Source organism: Meriones unguiculatus, chromosome 18 (assembly GCF_030254825.1).
Source record: "Meriones unguiculatus strain TT.TT164.6M chromosome 18, Bangor_MerUng_6.1, whole genome shotgun sequence".
NCBI classification, from domain to species: Eukaryota; Metazoa; Chordata; class Mammalia; order Rodentia; family Muridae; genus Meriones; species Meriones unguiculatus.
The window spans coordinates 27,026,501-27,046,673 of NC_083365.1; the positions used below are offsets into that span (position 1 = coordinate 27,026,501).

The 20,173-nt window shown below is 35.2% G+C and overlaps 1 protein-coding gene across 2 annotated transcripts in view; it reads left to right on the top strand.

The window, feature by feature from the left end:
* Dph6 (diphthamine biosynthesis 6) overlaps positions 1–20,173 on the top strand; it is a 130,925-nt gene that overhangs the window by 106,790 nt on the left and 3,962 nt on the right. For both annotated transcript variants that reach the window (XM_060371435.1, XM_060371436.1), the window contains exons 6-7: positions 5,808–5,869; positions 19,322–19,416. In XM_060371435.1, coding sequence (XP_060227418.1) covers positions 5,808–5,869; positions 19,322–19,416 — 157 coding nt within the window. The remainder of the gene's footprint in view (positions 1–5,807; positions 5,870–19,321; positions 19,417–20,173) is intronic.

Below are 20,173 nucleotides of genomic sequence, written 5' to 3' on the forward strand. Positions count from 1 at the left end.
TATATTGTTTTTCAGTATGATGTTGCCTTTAAAAAAAAAAAATCCTGTAGACCAATAGAACAGAATATGAAACAAAGAGCCCAGAAGTAAATCCAAGCTTCTTTGGTCCACTTCTGAAGGGGACAGTAACACACAAGACAGTAATCTTCTCAAGGAACGATGATGGAAATGGTAGAAAGACAAATACTACATGACTTCATTTATAGAATCTAAAAATGTAAAACTCAGAGGAAGGAATACAGAAGAGTTGAGGAAGGGGTATGGGAAATGAGTTTATGAGCTGAGTGAGTTCTGGAGCTCCCGAGTGTAGCCCTGGTTCCGTAGCTAATCATACTGCATTGTGTACTTGAACCCTCCAGAATGCCTTTGTGCTTTATTAACTTCCAGTTTTTATTTGGGTAATGGTTTTACGATTATATTATGCTCAACTGGCCTGTAAATATTGTGTAGATTTATAGACTACAGAGGGTAAGTTTTTATTTTTCAGAGGGGCAGTTTGAAAGTGTCTCACCTTGTTACTCAGGCTGGTTCCAAATTCAGTCTATAGCCTAGGCTAGCCTCTGACTGTCATATTCTCTCCGTGTCAGCCTCTTGAGTACAGGCATGGACCAAGTCCTGTTTAGAAGTGCCTTTTATCATGTTGAAAAATAGTAAGTAGGGCTAGGAATATGCAGGGCAATGGTAGAGCACTTGTCTAGCAGCAGGAGAGCCTGGATGCAATCCCCTATGCCTGTCTCCAAAATAAATACTAGCTGTGTTAGGTGATAGAAAGAGAATTAGCTTAAATGTGATAAATACTTTGAAATGTATACATATATGTTATTATTAAGTTGAATACTTTATACATTCTATTAAGCTGTCAAATAAATGTACTTCAATAAATTTGGCAAGGAGAGAGGAGAAAATAACTCAATCAGATTTGTATTTTACACCATTCATCCTTACTGTCATCATTAAAAGGCATATTCCACAGGCTCTTTTCTGTATTTTTTGACTCACATTGAGTGTTGTCCTATAGTCAATTCATCTCACAGCTTCTGTTACTATTTCCATATCTTCAGTCCAGACCTCTTTGCTGGGCTCTGACCCCATTTTCCTCACTGCCAATTAGTTGTCTTTTCTCTGGAAATGCAGCATACTTCTAGAATGACATTTACCCTTTATTTTCCTTCCAAACTTTGCATAGTTCTTGTTGCTTTGCACCTGAAATAATGGTAACGGGTACTTTTTTTTCTTTTTAACTTGCCCCAAACTAAAAACCCGAGAATCATCTGGACCTTCTCTCTCTCTCATATATTCCTAGTCCTGCAAGTACTGTCTTTATCCTGTCTACCGTGTATTGCTTACAAATTTGTTCCCTTCCTTTCTTACTAATGTTTTTGTTTTAGTACAGTCTCTCTCCCTTACACCACTGCTGTGCCCTACATACTCGCCGTCTTACCTCCAGTCATGTTTCCAGTGAAGGAAGTGTACCAAAGCTGGAGTGACCTTTCTTTTTTTTTTCCAAGAGAGATGATCTCTTTTATTTAGCTCCTTTCTAACCCCATTTGATGTTTCTTTTTTTATTTTTTTATTAATTACACTTTATTCATTTTGTATCCCCCCATAAGCCCCTCCCTCCTCCCCTCCCGATCCCACCCTCCCTCCCCTTTCTGCATGCATGCCACTCCCCAAGTCCACTGATAGGGAAGGTTCTCCTCTCCTTTCTGATCTTAGTCTATCAGTTCTCATCAAAAGTGGCTGCATTGTCCTCTACTGTGGCCTGGTAAGGCTGCTCCCCCAGGAGTGACCTTTCTTAATTTCAAACTGAATCAAAGGTAGAAGTGGACCACACGACAGCTCTGCAAGAATTTTTTGGTCTTCTGTAATTGAGCTATAAACTCTTATGCCAAAAACAAAACCAATAAGGACCTAGATTTTTTTTTTGCATCTTTATTCTTAGCTCTTTGATTTTTTTCACAATCTCTACCCTTACCAGGTTTCCAGGTTTCAGTAGTCCCATGATTAATGCTAATAGGAACACTTAGGCTGCTGTTTCTTAAAGAAAAATTTCTACTCTTTCCCTTTCTGTTGTACACGTATCTTTGAAATTTTATTCGTCCTTTTCATGTTAAGAACTGCATAATGTTTTTAAAGTAGAAAAGAGGGAAATTTGGTCCTTTGGTAGTAAGTATTGATTATTATAACTGCACAATTATACTTGATGTGATTTACAGGCCATTCATTTCATATATGCCATAAATTTTAAAAAGGTTCCTTAAGAATGAGTCTACTGTATGATATAAAATCTCAGTTTATAGATGTAAGAACGAAGGCCCATATTGAGACAAGCCTTGACACAGTGAATTAGAAAGTTAAGCATTTGGTGGCCTAATTAAAAGAATGGAAAGTAAAAATATTGAAATAATGTCCTTGCCTGAATTTTCACTTTCACATGTCAGCTATTTTTATTTTAGAGATCATGTAACCAGTCATTTTTCCTGTTTGACATTCTTAACAGGAAAATTTCCATTTCATTCCCAAAATGCTCAAATAGATTATAATCGTGCAGAGTTAGAGTCTGGAAACAACTAAATGTTGCATTTATTTAAAAACAATTAAACTTTACAATATAGGATTACTTGTTCTGGTAACTACTGAAAATTATAAAGATAGCAGAAATTACGTGATGTGTGAGTGTATGTATGTGTGTGTGTGTGTTAATTGTTAAGTTATATTAAATTCTCAGTTCCTGCCTGCAGTGGATTAAACAAAATTTATAGGCAAGCCAGAAATTGCTTCTCAGACTGATTATGCCTTTTCTAATATCAGTAGTGATTTTACAGTAAAAGTGTACACTGCTAAAGTTAAGATGGAAACACAATTCATTTCATTGGACTCTTAAAAATAGCATTATCAACTATTTTGTGATGTTTCCTTCATCATATATTGGGCTGTCCTGAAGAAATAAACCTCCACTTGCTTTCATGACAGTAGATAATAAATTGGCTAATATAATTCAGTTGAGATGTTGAAAACTGCATTGAAAATAATGGGGCATAACATTTTAGGGTTAACATTTATTCATAGATGATGCAATTAAATAAAGCAGGCATTAACTTCAAGGTCAGTCAGTAAAGTAATAAAATTGAATATTTTAATTGAATTGTAATCGTTTCCCATTGATACATGCAACTAAAGTAAAATGGATGTCAGCTCTGCAAATTATAGTTCTTCCTCCTAATTAATTTCTTAATTCTGCATGGAGTTATCCAGTGCCTAGGTCTTGTTGTGGGTTTATTCACCCACCCAGCCTCCATCAAGAAATGTCTGTAAGATGTGATTAAATGGCTAGATGTCAAAATTTATAGTAAATCTTTTTCTGTACTTTGGAGAAAAATTTTGTTAGTAACTTAAAATCTCATGCATGTGAATTAAAGTGTGCTTGAAATGAAATGAAATAACAGCTTCCATCCTCTAGACTGTCATCGTCTTTGTTAATATTTTATTGCTTTATATCATTATTTAGATCAACATTAATAAAAGGCTCAGTGACTAAAGTTCTTAGGAGGCTGGAACACCTGGAGACATCATCCCATAGCTGGCTCCTTGAGAAGATAAACTAAAAAGATTCTGTGAGATTTCAGTGAAGCACAGTTTGTGGGTCTTCATGACCTGGACTTCACTAGATAACGGTCACTAAGCGGAATGAATCTAAACAAAAAATGTCTCTCTTACGGAGGGTGGTGTAATGAAGCTTTTGAATAAAGTTTGCATTAAAAGAATGTAAGAGCCTCTTCATAATACTCCCAAGATATTTAATGTAATGTTGCTTTACACAAAAGTAGTGAGAAGCATGTAATCACAGTGATGTCTCAGATTACACTGACATTGTGTTGAATATAGGTACTGTTTTGTTTTGTTTATTTAGAATGTGAATACTGTTCCTTTAGACCAAGAGAATTACTACCTAAATACTTAAGTTTTTTAAAAATTGACTGTATAAAATAGCTTTGAACACTACCAAATTCTTGTTATTCATTGTACCTTCAAATAATTCCACATAATAGAATTATTTGAGCATAAAGAAAGCTGTATATCAGGACTGCTCCTTAGTTGCTGCTAGAAGTGTAAATGGACTCTTCTTCCAATAAAGCAAACAAGTTAAGCAGAAATTATTTGTGCTTTCCAAGACTCACATTTAATTTCAATTCAAACACTAACTTGATTATTTTTAAAACTTCTTTAAAAGTCCAGTGATTAATATATTTTATTGATGCTAATCTGATTCTGAGCTTTATTTCTCAATTATAAACATTCCTGAACATAAGAATTCTCTGTGTGTAACATCCAGTTAGAAATTCCTGAAAGAAATAAAGGAGGGGAAACTATAACCAAGATATATTATCTGAGAAAAGAATCTATTTTCAATAAAAAAAAATTATAAAACCAAAATTAAAATTAAAAAAAAAACAGAAAGACAAAAATGTTAGAGCTGCATATTTATTACAAATTAGATGATAACTTTATATATTATTGGGATCCGTTTTACCGGATATTTATTTCAGAAACTATTCTCCATAAACAAAAGTAAATTATATACAGACTATACATGCAATGATAAACTGATTCTAAATAACAAAATTTAGAAACATGTAAAATTAAGAAAATTAAGAATTAAATTTTATTGGGTTTTCATATGCATGTTACTAATAATTTATAGAGTCTTTGTTGCTCTAAGAATGAAGACTCTCTGGAGAGTTCTGCATCTTGGTATTTTGGGTGATAGGACAGGTAGTCTTCCTTCTACATCCACAACTCATAATAGTCCTGTAGTAAAGCTTGGGCTGGTTTCAAGACAGCAGTGACAGTGGCTTAGGCCACTGCCTTCTCAAGGACAGTAGCTTCAATCCCTAGAGGTCGCTGGCTCTTATCCAAGAAATGTTTTCTAAAAACAACCTGAAATGCATCCTGTATGGGTAGTAATCATGAGGTCCCTGATGACTTGTGTCACTTTCTAATGAACAAAAAAAAAAAAAAAAAGAAGAAGAAGAAGAAGCAAATGCAGAATACCCTCAGATGGAGTTATCTGCCAGATGGCAAAAGCAGAAGACCGTAGTAGGCCTTACTGAGAACAAAGCAGCATATTATCCTGACATAAATAGTACTGTATACAGTGTTTAATATTGAAAGATCTAGTCAGAAGATTATCTAGATTGCCATATTGAATTGAGATACCTTAACTACTAAAATTGGGATATTTTGGTAAGGTGTTACAGTCTGTTTCAATAGACATAATTTTGAGAGCAGCTATGACTTCATTTCATAATACAAGTATATCTGTATTTTACTATTAAGTGAATTAAATTTATAGGTGTAACAGTTTAACTCTTTTCTATTCTTATTCTATCATTTCATTTAAATTTAAAATAAGATAAGCATAAAACAGAAAATTCACAATATTATCTTCAAATAAAATAAACTACAACAATTAAAATGCCTTAGTTTTGTGTTTCCTGTCTTTGAAATTGTAGTATTTTCATCTTAATTTCAATTACCTAAGAAAAAGAAAGTCAAATTGAAGGAAACATCTGCCTATTGATGCAACTGAAATAAACTAAAACTGATTTCACAGGGACAAGAACGGCAGCTTATCTCAAGGAAGCAGGAAAATACATCCTGGCAGAGCACCATTTACTTTAAAATCAAACCAATTTGCAATGCATATACGTTGCTCTCCTTGATGAGGAGGGCTAAGGGAAGCTGTGAGTGTGCCTTTACAGCTCCAATCCGACACCAACCTGGAAAAATTTCCCCTTTCTTGACAGGCTTAGATCCTGATAAGCATCTTGGGAAAACCCTGGATGAAATGGAGCCTTATCTTTTAGAGGTAAGAACTTACATTCATCTTCAAAATATCAGCGTGTAAATGAAGAAAGTAAGATCATGGCGTAATAACTGTAAGAATGATTTTTTTTTCAGAAAATTTTAGATATACTCATTTTATGATTGGTGAGGTTAAAAATCTATAGGTAAATAGAAGCATGTTTAAAATGATATAAAATGATTTCCGGTGTGTTGAGCCAAACTATGCTGTCTGTAGTTGCAAGAGTGAGAACAGAGGAAAATGCTCTGAGGACGTGGGCTTCTGTTAAGTAGACAGTGTGTGCTGCCTGAGCAGTGCTGTGGTTCTGAGGCACCTGCAGCCTCAGATCTACGAGTGGAAACTTCTAGAGGCTGTTGAACATAGTCCTCTTTACAATGGTGAATGAACTTGCCAAGAGGCAAAGGAATTGTTCCAACATTTCAAATAGCCTTTCTTCATCCATACCATTGTCAAGTCCTAAGTGTGTACCACATACTAAATAATACTTATTTTCATTATTCCTTTCTGTTAATTGTATTGAATTGTATTGGAGAATGGGGGCAGATGTTGGGTTTGATGCAGTACTGGGTGAATAACTGAAGCAGTGTGATTGTTAGATAGTGAGCTTTTTAACCTACAATCACGATATAGATAGACAATCACTGTTCCTATGAAGAGCCAAGCTCTGCTAAGTGTCCTGTACATAGCTCAGTTCCTTGCTGCTGTCTTTGGGTTTTGTCAAGGACAGCACTATGGCATGAGCTGCTACACTCCACAATAACCTTATGGGTTTCATATTGGTTTTAGAATTATTTATAATAGATTATTTTATGGTTTATCAATGATCAGTCTATACCAAATGCATAAACATCCCTAAAATACTAATTTCTTTTTTGATTAACAAAACTAGGCACCTGCTTTGTGACAATCAGATAGTAAAGATTAAAAGAAAATTGAAATTGGCATACAATTATGACATTATGCTTTGTTTCTAGAGAAATTGGTGTCATTTGCGTTTATATCTTGTTGTTGCTTTCTGTGTTCAGATAGGCGTATTCTTGCAGGCATTTGCGGCCATGGTTTAGTTTGTAGTCATAGCTATTCACTGCCGCCAGATTGAAATTAGCTTCTCTCTCTCCCAAAGCAATGTTGATATGTAATGAAGTCAATTTTTAGAAAGTAAAAGATAATAAATAAGAGACTGGCTTTCATAAAAGAACTTTTTACAAGTTCTCTGGATTTTGACATTATGAGTTGAAGGACGCTGTAGAAAAGCCAATTAAGTAGGATAACTATAGATATTAATACTGTGCTGGTCCATCAACCTGGAAGGAAGGAATTGGAATATTTCACGTAAAAATGTAACTAATTAAGAAAGATATGTTTACTGTAATTAAAATATTATGTAATTAAAATGTCATTTTTAAGTACTATGATATACCATTAATATGTCCAGTTGTGTACTCTTATTTTAAAAGGTAATGTTAATTATATAAGAAAAAGAAAAGAAAATGTACATAAATTTTTAGAAAGTATCAAGATTATGAGTAAACTTGAGTATTGCTGTATAATATTCAAACCCAAAAATGACATAGGCTATGTGTATTTACACAAATATGTATGAAACTTAATGGATTCTATGTTAAAATTTAGGGCTTTCTCTAGAATATCACATTATGTGTATACAAATATTACAAAATCTGAAAATAATATCAGAAATATGAAACACTTCTGGTCCCCAGAATTTCAGATATTTGGTTTATATAAATACATAAGGCAGAAGGAAGAGGTTTCCAGACAGCTGTCTCCTTTGTTTGGACTATGTCTTCCCTAAAGCTTTTCTAGGAGATTAAAACTACATATTGAAAGATTTAGAATACTGAATTGAGGATTACTTACCTAACAATGAGAAGTAAATGAAGAGGGGAAAAAGCAGTTATTGTAAGTAGTTTGACCAGCAGAAGTACCTGATGTTGTATTTAAAGAGAAGTGAGAAAAGTCATGTTAGTTCCGTACTGTTCCACTTTGTAGCCCTCACATTTTTCTGATGTGTATTGTAAGTGAGCTCCTGATCTCCATTGCCTTGAGATACTCGAAGAACTGAATATTAAGTATTTTCAGAATCACCCCATGTTACCAGTTCTATACCAACTGCAGAAATGGGAAGGAAACAAAATTACCACTCAGCATTTTAATGTATGCTGTACCAAGTAAGGGAAAGAAAACCCTTATAACCTCCAACAGATCAATCAAACAACCTGGCTCCCAATTGTAAGCACAGGTAAGAGCTGCTAGGTGGAATAGGGCCACAGGTCCTGCAGCAGCTGCTAGAAGATCTTAAATAGATTTGAATGATGGGTGAGATTTACCTGGGCAGTGGACACAGAGTAAATCAATATGAATGAAGATTCATTAGCAGAGACGAGAAGAAACTTGATCTAAATGAAATTAAACTGGTGTTGATAGATCGGTAAAGCAAAGGTGAAACGGAAATATAGGGCCTAGTCTTGAAGGGCCTTCAGGGATGAACCAGGCAATTTTAGATAAGAAATAATAAGATTTAAAGGTCTCTTCAACAGCTATCCATGCTATTAAAAGAGAGCTGAGGAAATACAGTCTAGTAGCAGTATTCATAGATTCAGATTGGAAACAAGGGAAGTAAAGCCCACGAAACTGGTATAGGAAACAGATGCGAGATACATGAAATATTGTGATAGGATGATGGAAATGACATTGGCATCAAAATTTCCACAAGCTGGAAAACAAAATATCAACAATTATTCACACGCAGTAAAGGAAATCAGAAGCACTTGTTACTATAGAAGGCTGCAGGGTTTAGAGAAAAAAAAAAAAAAAAAAGACAAGCTTGATTTTAAGCAGACTGGACTTTTTGTTATAACATATAACCTGAAGGCATATTTTTTTTAACCAATGAGATTGGAGCTCAGTTGAGATGGTCAGGAAGAGGGCTGCAGTTTGTTGTCAGTGTACTGCACAGAGTCAGACAATAACTAAACTCTCATGTCCTTCAGGTCTCTGTACGAAGCAACTGAGAAATGTTGCTCTAATGTTCACTCCACCGCACTACACAGGCGTTATTTTTCCTGGGTAGTTGAGCTGTGAGTTAACTCATTGCTGAGTGGCATATAATAAGTGGTCTTTGTGTATGAGTAGTTAATTTTCTGATAAACCTACCAGGATGGTAATATTATTGTTGCATTTTCAGACAAAGCATCACTTCCAAGCAGGGCTTTTACAAAATCTCATGACTGGGGAATATCAGAAATAGAATTCATGCCTAAGTCTAGCTGATTTCAGAGCATACACTGTGTTCTACTTGTAAGTCATTTGGGGGCATAACTGAAATAAGAAAAGCACTGCCTTAGCCATAGAACAAGTGCTCTGAACAGTCATATTAGCAGTAAGAGAGCAGCATCAGTAATGGCAGAAGCCAGGATTTATGCATATGAGAGGGAATTCAGTGTCAAAAAAGTATAGTACAATGAGGTCCACAAGGGGTTGTCCATAACTTAGGAACAGCAGCAAGGAAAATAATGAGAAAAGAGTATCTTCAAATATATAGTAATATGGAAGGCTATTAGAAAGACATGAGAGGTGAATAATGTTACAGGCCACATAAACTGGAAAACTATAGACTAATTGGGTCCTGGCAACAAATTGTTAGCAGTAAGAAAACTGCCATTCGCCCAGTTCCTAATGTTGAAAGGTGGAAATTTTCCTTACTAGGTAATCCATTCCATTAATCTTTCATGTTGATGTTATTCAAAATTGATGTCTTAAAAAAAAAATACCTTGACATTTGAACAGAGCCAAAGCAGGAAGGTCACTCTGACCTTCTTTGCTATTCTCCCTGGAGCAGGCAATGAAGGAATGCTTTGACCTTCCTCTAAAGTAAGTAGGAGACTTCCATTACAGATGTGGTGTCCCTACACCTGGAGGAAGGACGGCAAAAAACTGGACCAAACAAACAGTGTGCTGTTCTTTGTAGAATCTGTTTGCTCACACTGCTAACCTCAAGATCTAAAGAGTAGTAATATATACCCAATAAATAAGTAAATCTGAATCAATCTATATAGCATTAAATTATATGTAAAAATACTACTTATACAGTGAAATTGTACTTCATTAAACCTCATAGTCTTCTCTAGGGAAGACTGAATGAGAAGTCCATTTGATTTGGCTCTCTGCATCTTTGGTTTTAAAATGAATAAAAGATAAATGATTCAGATTTTAAGTATTTTATTGATTATTTTGCATCAGTGTTCATAAAAGAAGTTGGTGTAAAATTCTCTTTTTTGGGGGGGGTTTGTGTAATTTAGGTATCAGGGTGACTGTGGCTTCATCGAATGAGTTGGGCAATGTTCCTTATGTTTCTATTTGGTGGAATTGTTTGAGGAGTATTGGTATTAGCTCTTCTTTGAAAGTCTGTTAGAATTCTGCACTAAAACCATCTAGCCTGAGCTTTTTTGTTTTGCTTGGGAGACTTTTATTGACTGCTTCTATTTCCTTAGAGGTTATAGGATTATTTCTCTTGTTTACCTGATCTTGATTTAGCTTTGGTATATGGAATCTATTAAGAAAACTGCATATTTCATTTAGTCTTTCTAATTTTGTTGAGTAGAGTCTTTTGATTTAAGACCTAATGATTCTTTTGATTTCTTCAGTGTCTGTTGTAATATGCCCCCCCCCCATTTTTTAATTCTGTTATACTGGGTATTGAAACTCTGGCTTTTACATAGTTTGGGTAAGAGTTTGTCTATATTGTTGTTGATTTTCTCAAAAAAACAAAAACAAAAAAACAACCAAATCCAAGAACACATCAAAACATCACCACCATGATCAAGTAGGCCTTATCTCAGGGATGGCTCAATATGCAGAAATCTATTAACGCAATACACCGTATAAACAAACTGAAAGAAAAAAAAAAAAAAAACATGGTCATCTCATTAGATGCTAAAAAAAAAAATGCCTTTGACAAAATCTAACATCCTTCATTTTAAAAGTCTTGAAGTGATCAGGGATAAAAGGCACATACCTAAACACAACAAGGCAATATACAACAATCCTATAGCCAACATCAAATTAAATTGAAAGAAACTCAAAGCAATTCCACAAAAATCAGGGACAAGACAAGGCTACCCACTCTCTCCATATGTAGTCAATATACAATAAGATGACTGAAGGAGATGAAGCAGATAAAAATTGGAAAGGAAGAAGCCAAAACATTACTCTCAGATCATATTATAATATACATAAGTGACCCCCAAAATTCTACCAGAGAACGCCTATGGCTAAAACAAAGAGCTGGCTCTATGAGAAAATCAACAAGATAAACCCTTAGCCAAACTAACTAAAAGACAGGCAGACAGTATCGAAATTAACAAAATCAGAAATGAAAAGGGGACATAACAGCAGACACTGAGGAAATCCAACGAGTCTTTAGGTTTATTTCTAAAACCTGTATTCTACAAAATTATAAAATCTAAATAAAAAGTGCTATTTTCTTGATAGATACCACTTACCAATGTTAAGTCAAGATCAGACAAACAATTTAAATAAACCTAAAATCCCTAAGGAAATAGAAGTATTCATTAAAAGTCTCCCAACCAGGAAAAAAAAAATATCTAATACCAATACTCCTCAGACTATAGAAACAGAAAGAACATTGCCAAACTTATTCTATGAGGCTGCAGTCACCCTGATACCTAAATCACACAAAGACCTAACAAAAAAAGAGAATTTTAGACCAATCTCCCTTATGAACGTTGTTGCAAAATACTCATGAACCAAATCTAAGAACACATCAAAACATCATCCACCATGATCAAGTAGGCTTTATCCTAGGGATGCAGAAATGGTTCAACATACGAAAATCCATCAGTGCAATCCATCATATAAGCAAACTGAAAGAAAGAAACCACATGATCATCTCATTGTATCTAAAGAAGCCTTTGACAAAATCCAACACACCTTCATGTTAAAAGTCTTGGAGAGATCAAGGTGTATACCTAAACATAAAAATACAGCAAGCCAGTATCAAAAATCAAATTAAATGGAGAGAAACTTAAAGCAATTTCACTAAAATCAGGGATACTCTTTCTGTATCTATTAAATATAGTACTTGAAGTTCTAGATAGACAAGAAGACAACTAAAGGAGATCAGGGGATCAGGGGATAGAAATTGAAATGAAAGAAGTCAGAGTATTACTATTCGCAGGTGACATGGTACTATGTGTAAGTGACCCCCAAAATTCTACCAGGGAAATCCTACAACTGATAAACACCTTCAGAAGAATGGCTGGATAAAAAAATTAACCTAAAAGAATCGGTAGCCCTTTTTTATACAATAATAAATGGTCTAAGAAAAAAATTAGAGAAACAACACCCTTCACAAAAAATATAAAATATCTTGGTGTAACTCTAACCAAGCAAGTGAAAGACTTGTATGACAAGAACTTCAAATCTTTGAAGAAAGAAACTCAAGAAGATACCAAAAGATGTATGTCGATTGGTAGGATTATCATAGTAAAAATGTCCATCCTGCCAAAAGCCATCTACAGATTCAGTGCATCAAAATTTCAGCACAATTCTTTACAGACCATGAAAGTACAATACTCAATTTTCTATGTAAAAACAAAATCTCAGGATAGCTAAAACAGTCTTATTTATTTATTTATTTATTTATTTATTTATTTAACATATAAGTGTGCTCTATCTGTAGATCACTTGCATGACAGAAGAGAACATCAGATTCCAGTATAGATGGTTGTGAGCCACCATGTGGTTGCTGGGAATTGAACTCAGAACCTCTGGAAGAGCAGACAGTGCTCTTAACCTCTGAGCCATCTCTCCAGCACCCTAAAACAGTCTTGTACAATAAAAGAACTTCTAGATATATTACCATCCCGGATTTCATGCTGTACTACAGAGCATTAGTTTAAAACAAAAAACAACAACAAAAAAGAAAAACTTCATGATATTGGCATCAAAACAGACAGGTTGATGAATGGAATTGAATCAAAGACCCAGAAATAAACCCATACACCTACAAAGAAGCCAAAAACCATACAATGAAAAAAACCCCAGCATATTCAGCAAATGATACTGGTCTGACTCCATATTTGCCTGTCGAAGATACAAACAGATTCATATTTATCACCTGGCACAAAACTCCAGTCTAAGTGGATCAAAGAATTCAACATAAAATCAGTTACACTTTATAATAGAAGAGAAAGTGGGGAACACTTTGAATGCATTGGCACAGAAGACAAGTTCCTGAACAAAAAACACCAACAGCTCAGGCATTAAGACCAACAATTAATAAACAGGATTTTATGAAACTGAAAAGCTTTTGAAAGGCAAAGGACACCACAGTAGGACAAAATTTGCACCCAACAGAATAGGAAAAGTTCTTAACCAACCCTACATTTAACAGAGGACTAATATCCAAAATGTATAAAGAACTCAAGAAATTGAACAGCAACAAGCCAAGTAATCCAATTAAAAAATGGGGTACAGAGCTAAAATGAGAATTCTCAACAGAGGAATCTTTATTAGCCAAGAAACACTTAAAGAAATGTTCAATGTCCTTACTCATCACGGAAATGCAAATTAAAACAACTCTGAGATTCCGTCTTACACCAGTCAGAATGGCTAAGATCAAAAACTCAAGTGACAGCACATGCTGGTGAGAATGTGGAACAAGAGGAATACTCCTCCATTGCTGGTGGGAGTGCAAACTAGTGCAACCACTGTGGAAATCAATCTGGTGGTTTCTTAGAAAATTGCGAATTTTTGTACCTCAGGACCCAGCTATACCACTCCTGGGCATATAACCTAAAGATGCTCCACTATACCATGAAGTACCCTTGCTCAACTATGTTCATATTAGCTTTATTCATTCTAGTAAGAAACTAGAAATAACCTACATGCTCCTCAACTGAAGAATGGATGAAGAAATTGTGGTACATTTACACAATGGAATATTATTCAGCTATTAAAAACAAGGACATCATGAAATTAGCAGACAAATGGATGGAACGAGAAAATATCATCCTGAGTGAGGTAACTCAGACCCAGAGAGACATACATATATGTACTCACTTATGAGTGGATGTTGGCCATAAATTACAGGATAACCATGCTACAATCCACAGACCCAAAGAAACTAAGCAACAAGGACCCACGATGTTTGGCTCTCACTCAGAAGGAGAAATAGATTGGACAACTGAAGTAGATAGAGGGGAGAACTGGGTGGAAGAGAGAGTGGAAGGGGAACAGGAGGATCAAGTGCAGGAAAGACTGATGGAGAGAGAACTGTGAAAGAGAACTGAAATTGGTGGTGGGGGAAGAGAGACTGGGAGAAGAGATCAGTAGTAAAGTTAGTTAATTAATTGGAAAGGGTCTAATAAATAAATAAAAGGATAAATAAATAAATCAAAAACAAAGCATCACAATTTAATGAGAAACATTTACAATTAATGTTAATACTACCTGTTAAGGGGATAAAAAAACTTAAACATGGAAATTATGAGCCTCCTAACTTTTGTTCTGTAGTTACTCATCTACAAATAACATTATGAATGTGCATATGTAAGTAGACATGCTTCTGAAACAGATTCATGGAAGTCATTTTCGTTTCGTATGCTGGGACTTCACTTTAAAATGTTCCAAAGTACTTTTATATGCCCTAGAATGACCCAGGTCAGCAACATCTGCTTGAACAGTTTTTAAAAAGCTTATTCTAACAATAATTAGATGGCAAACCAATATTCACCTCCTCTAAAAATCTTATCTAGAAGACACTGTGATTTAGCTATCTATGAAGCTTTAAACATGCCTTTATGGAATCAAAATTATATTAACACATATGTAAAAGTTATATTGCCTTATTAAATATTAAAAAAAAACTTAGAAAAACAGCAACATATTTCTTAAGTAAGCAAAATTCAGACAAATAGCAAGTGTATCCATCTTACCCGGTGGCCATGTGTTCCCTATCATTTTCTGTGTTAATTCTCTAAATGATTAATATAAAAGAGGAGGAAAATAGTGATATCACTTATTCAGTGGCTAATAAGGGATGCATTGATTATCAGGTGTTTAGATTGCTCCCTGTAGTAGATCTCCAAAAATGGGGAAAAAAATTGTATCCTCTTCCTGAGGGTAGAAGAAAAGACATCAGGGATTTCCTCCTTTTCATCTTTGATAGACAGGGTTGTTTTTTTTTTTTTTCTGGTTCAAACTGAACTTGTGAGAGGATGCCAGTCATGCTTTTCTGAAGGACCATGCTCACATCTGAACCATAGCAGAAGGGCAGTTGGTAGTTGAATATTATGTGTGACATAATGCACAGAGAGCATGGGAGAGTGTCCAAGAAATGTAAAAACAGAGTCTTGTGGAATTAAAGCCATGCATGAAAAACTTTTACAGTCTAGAGGCTACATAGAATTAAAATACAGAAACATGAGCCTCAGAGCAGGATAAGGTACCACGCCTATAAAGAGCAATTCTCTATGTTGATTAGAAAGAAACTCATTTGGGATATGTGTTCATAATTTCATGTTTTACTTTATAAAAGTATCATTTTAATTTTCTCAAGACAATCAGGGTCTTTCCAAATCTGCTAATCTGCTGTATACACTTTGATGCCTATGAATACGTGTAAAGGATAGGACAGAATGCCAGAAGCCTTTGGATATCACTTAAATACTTCAGTATTATCAAGTAGGCAGTGATTGTCCATGCAAAGATTTTGAGTAGGATAATGCTGTGCATACAGTATTAAGGAAAATCAGTAAGGTTGTACCATGTAGGGAAGATTGGGAGGGTGAATATACAAATAGAGAAGTTGGGTTTTGACAGTTGAAGTGCAAAGTGATCATCAGGGTTTTAAAATGGAAGACATGGTGTATTATCTGCCTGTTCATTGCCATGCTCCTAGTGTGAACACTAGAATCCTCTGTTCACTGCCATGCTCCTAGTGTACGTAGAGAGTCTGCTGTTCGCTGCCATGCTCCTAGTGTACGTAGTCGAATCTGCTGTTCGCTGCCATGCTCCTAGTGTACGTAGAGAGTCTGCTGTTCGCTGCCATGTTCCTAGGTACATAATGGAATCTGCAACTACAAAGTTCTAAGGAAAAAGCTATTGAGTCAATAAATGAATTAATGTGCTTTAGAAAATTAAGCTGTGAATAGAACAAAAGCACAGAGTTAAGCTCTATGCTTGTATTTCAAGCTCTTTTGCATTGTATTTAGAGAATTGGGGTGAAAGGCACTAAGAACATGGTTTTATTCATATTGAATTTGAAAGAGTATAAAGGAAAGTAAAATGTAAATTTTTTAATAATTTTTATTAATTACACTTTATTCACTTTGTATCCCCATGTGAACACCTCCCTTCTCCCATCCCAGTCCCACCTTCCCTCCCCCTTCACTTTACATGCCCCTCCCCAAGTCCACTGATAGGGGAGGTCTTCCTCTACTTCCTACTGATCCTAGTCTATCAGTCTCATCAGGAGTGGCTGCATTGTCTTCCTCTGTGGCCTGGTAAGGCTGTTCCACCCTCAGGGGGAGGTGATCAAAGAACAGGCCAATCAATTCATGTCATAGACAGTCCCTGTTCCCATTGCTATGGAACCCACTTGGACACTATATCTGTGCAGGGGTTCTAGGTTATCTTCACCAATGGTCCTTGGTTGGAATATCAGTCTCAGAAAAGACCCCTATACCCAGATTTCTTGGTTCTGTTGCTCTCCTTGTTCTGGCTAAAATGCTCAATTCCCATTCAGAAAGGCTAAGAGGATGGACATCACCAGAAGGGAAAAACAGGGAACAGGACAGGAGCCTGCCACAGAGGGCCTCTGAAAGGCTCTACCCTGCAGGGTATCAAAGCAGATGCTGAGACTTATGGCCACTTTGGGCAGAATGCAGGGAATCTTATGAAAGAAGTGGGAAATAGTAAGACCTGGATAGGACAGGAGCTCCACAAGGACAGCAACAGAACCAGAAAATGTAAATCTTAAAGAGATAAGAAAAAAATAATATAGTCTCAGCATGAAGCTACATTAAAGAAAAAAATCATTTGGTGGTTTTCTTACAATACTGCTGACAGAATCTTACCAAGGAGTACTTAATTACAGCATATGATAAACCCAGTTTTAAGATACAACCAGACACTGAGTGGAGATGTATGGCTGTTCCTGCTTACTGTGAACAATATAAACATTGTTAATGTTGATTTATAAGTCTTAGAAAATAGATTAAAGGTATACAGCATGAACATTTTTCTGGAATATACAACTCTGGATCTTAAATACATGGAAAGAAGCATTTTCTATCCTGTGCATATTTCATGCTTTCATACCACAGAGTCTTGTGTTTTAGTAGACTGCCAGTTCTCTGAATAAAGCAGATATCATAAACTTTCACCTCTGAAGGAGATCCCACAACATCATCAAGAACCTGAGAGCTGACATTTGGGAGTCATTTATGTATGTTAGAGCATGAAATAAATTGAGAAATAATCAGAATTCAGTAGGAATACTTACTGATTTTTCAGTCTTAGAAACTATTGGGACTTTCTTCCAAATTTGTTGACTGGAAACCTATATTTCCATACTGGTAAATTAATAATAGAGTAGGAAAAGGGATTCTAAATATTGGTTAATATAGGCAAAATAAGCTTCATTATTATTTTATGCTACTATGTAGAATGCATTATATTTAGTGAATTTCAAGCTCTCAATACATTGTTTTAGTTTTTTTCATCTTTCAAATATCTGTTGAAGAGATGATTGATAGATAAATAAATATTAATGGTATTTTGTGTAAGCTAAAGATACTGCAGAGCACATACAAATGTCAGGTTTACCTCTTAAAAGCCACCTACATTACTTTTACAAAGGATTAACAGAACCACATCTATAGGATGTAATAGCCACACAGACTTTAACAGTCCTGTTATGCTTAGTATTACAAAAACAATGCAGTTTCCGTGAGATATTTGCCGTCACAGAAAAGCTAAATATTGATCCTATACACATCCCACATAGACTGGCAAGTGGTCAGAAAGGTGAAATTAGAAGGCCCATGGAGGGAAGTTGTTAGAAAATCAGTAGAACACTAAGAGCAGAACAAATAAATACCCCGAAATCCATAACCCATTATTATTGCTGTGTGGTTTTATTGCAGAGATTTTAATTTAATTTAGCTTAGTATGGCAAAGCAGTCTTGTCCTATTATTTGGTCCCATAAGGACCTCCTCTCATAATTTGGCCTTGCCAAATCTCTGTTTTATGACCCAGGCAAAAATTTATCTATTTTGCCCTTTGGAGCATTTACAGAAACATTATCCAGTTCTCCTTCCCACGCTTTCCCTGCTATTTGGCTTTACAATGTCATTTACTTTACTTCCGACTCTCAGGAGGAGGAGTAGAATGTTCATATATCCATACCACCCACTCAGAATAGTAGCACGACTACAAAAATTCCCAAATAAGTTTGTAACCCTCAGGTAAAGCTGAAAACTTAGGAAGCAACCACAGTATTGGCAATAACAGAAAAGGAATCCCTCCTTTTTGAGCTATAAAAATTTGGACTTACGGCAACCATGAGTAGGGAAAGCTGTTACTTTCTGAATCAGGGAGTCACAGATGTGTGATGACTAAGCTTCCACATAGAATCTAAAAGATCAGTCTCAATGACAGCCTGTGCAACTGTTTCAACACTGATACCTATTGTGTATCAGCCAAATAGTTTTCAGTATCAAGATCATTACATCGTATGGCTTATAGTTAAAAACAAATAACACAGGGTTGTTTCTTTGTTTGTTTTGGATTTTTGGTTGGGTTTGTTTTGGTTGCTTGTTTCTTCTTTTTTAAACTTTAAATTTTACTAGACAACTTTGGGGGCTAAATCTTATTAAGACTTTAGTACTTTCCAAGACTTTCTATGACTTTGGAAGTTCACTGGTTTTAGTACCTTATAATATTCCTAAAATAACAGCCCAAGCATAATGTATGTGATTATAGGCCTAAGAAAGGTTTTAATTTTTTGACTGATAAATTCTCTAATAACATGTTTTGACTCTTCAAATTTAAAAGGCAGGACCTGTATGGTTAGGCTCTATCTGTTCCATAGTAACGTACCTACCTTTGAATCTAAAGTGAGCATTGGTGCTAAAATATATCTTTAAGTTTTATCGTTGTAAAGAAAACTTCTTATTTCCTATAACTTTTAGCTAGGGTTTGAGATTACTAAAGATCTTGTACTTTATGCAAACACTTCTCAAATGTCCTCTTTAGACACATGGCTTAAGAAAATGTAATTTTCTACAGCCTGCAATATGTTTTCTAGTTAGTATCTGCATTAGTTTTTAGGAGAGAATAGCCTGCAAAATGAGTATTTTAAGGACGTCATTTTAATTTTTATTTTTCTGTGTTTTCCTGATGCTCAGCTTTCTAAGAAGTATGGTGTCCACGTATGTGGGGAAGGTGGCGAGTATGAAACATTCACTTTGGATTGTCCTCTATTTAAGAAGAAAATCATTGTGTAAGATACCATTTCAGCATCTTCCTTTTTCTTAAACTGAAGTGATAGAAGCAGCCCAGCATTTAGCTTGCGGCAGCTTCGGCTGTAAGAAATAGAACATGTCCTCTAAGTTCACAAACACTCAATTTGTTTAATCCCAAGGAAGTCGTGTGAATACTTAAATCAATACCTGACAAGACGAGGCCTTCATAGAAGGCTGTAAACTTTTTAGACATTGCACTTTCCTTTACTTGCTGATTACGGCCTGCAGTAAAACTGGTGCCTACACACTGACACTTTTATCCTTTCATGAAGTGTGAATTGCCTGTATTATTTATCTTTCATTACAGCTACGTTTGATAAACTGCCACATCAGTAGCCTGTGGGTTCCATTAACTCCATCCTCTTTTTCTTCTTTCTTGGCTTTAACAAGTTAGAATGATGATGCTAGACATTTTTCTTCAGTTGTTGGGGGTTATTTTTACATATGAAATTTGTTTTGAATTCAGTTTATGGTGAGTAGCGATATACCTTCACCATAAATTGTAAAAATTAGTATAATGAAAAAAACAGGAACTTTGCCTAGTTCATCACTTTATTAGCTGTGTTCTATATTCTTCTACTCTTGTCTGCTGGAAGGGCTTTTCCTCTGTTGTTTTGCATTTGTTTCTTCTACTAAGCTCATGCTTCTTGGAAAAGATTGTTAAAATTAAGCTTGGTTGAACAAACAGCTTTGATAGTTTTCACATTACAACTTGAATTCTTTGAACAATTAATA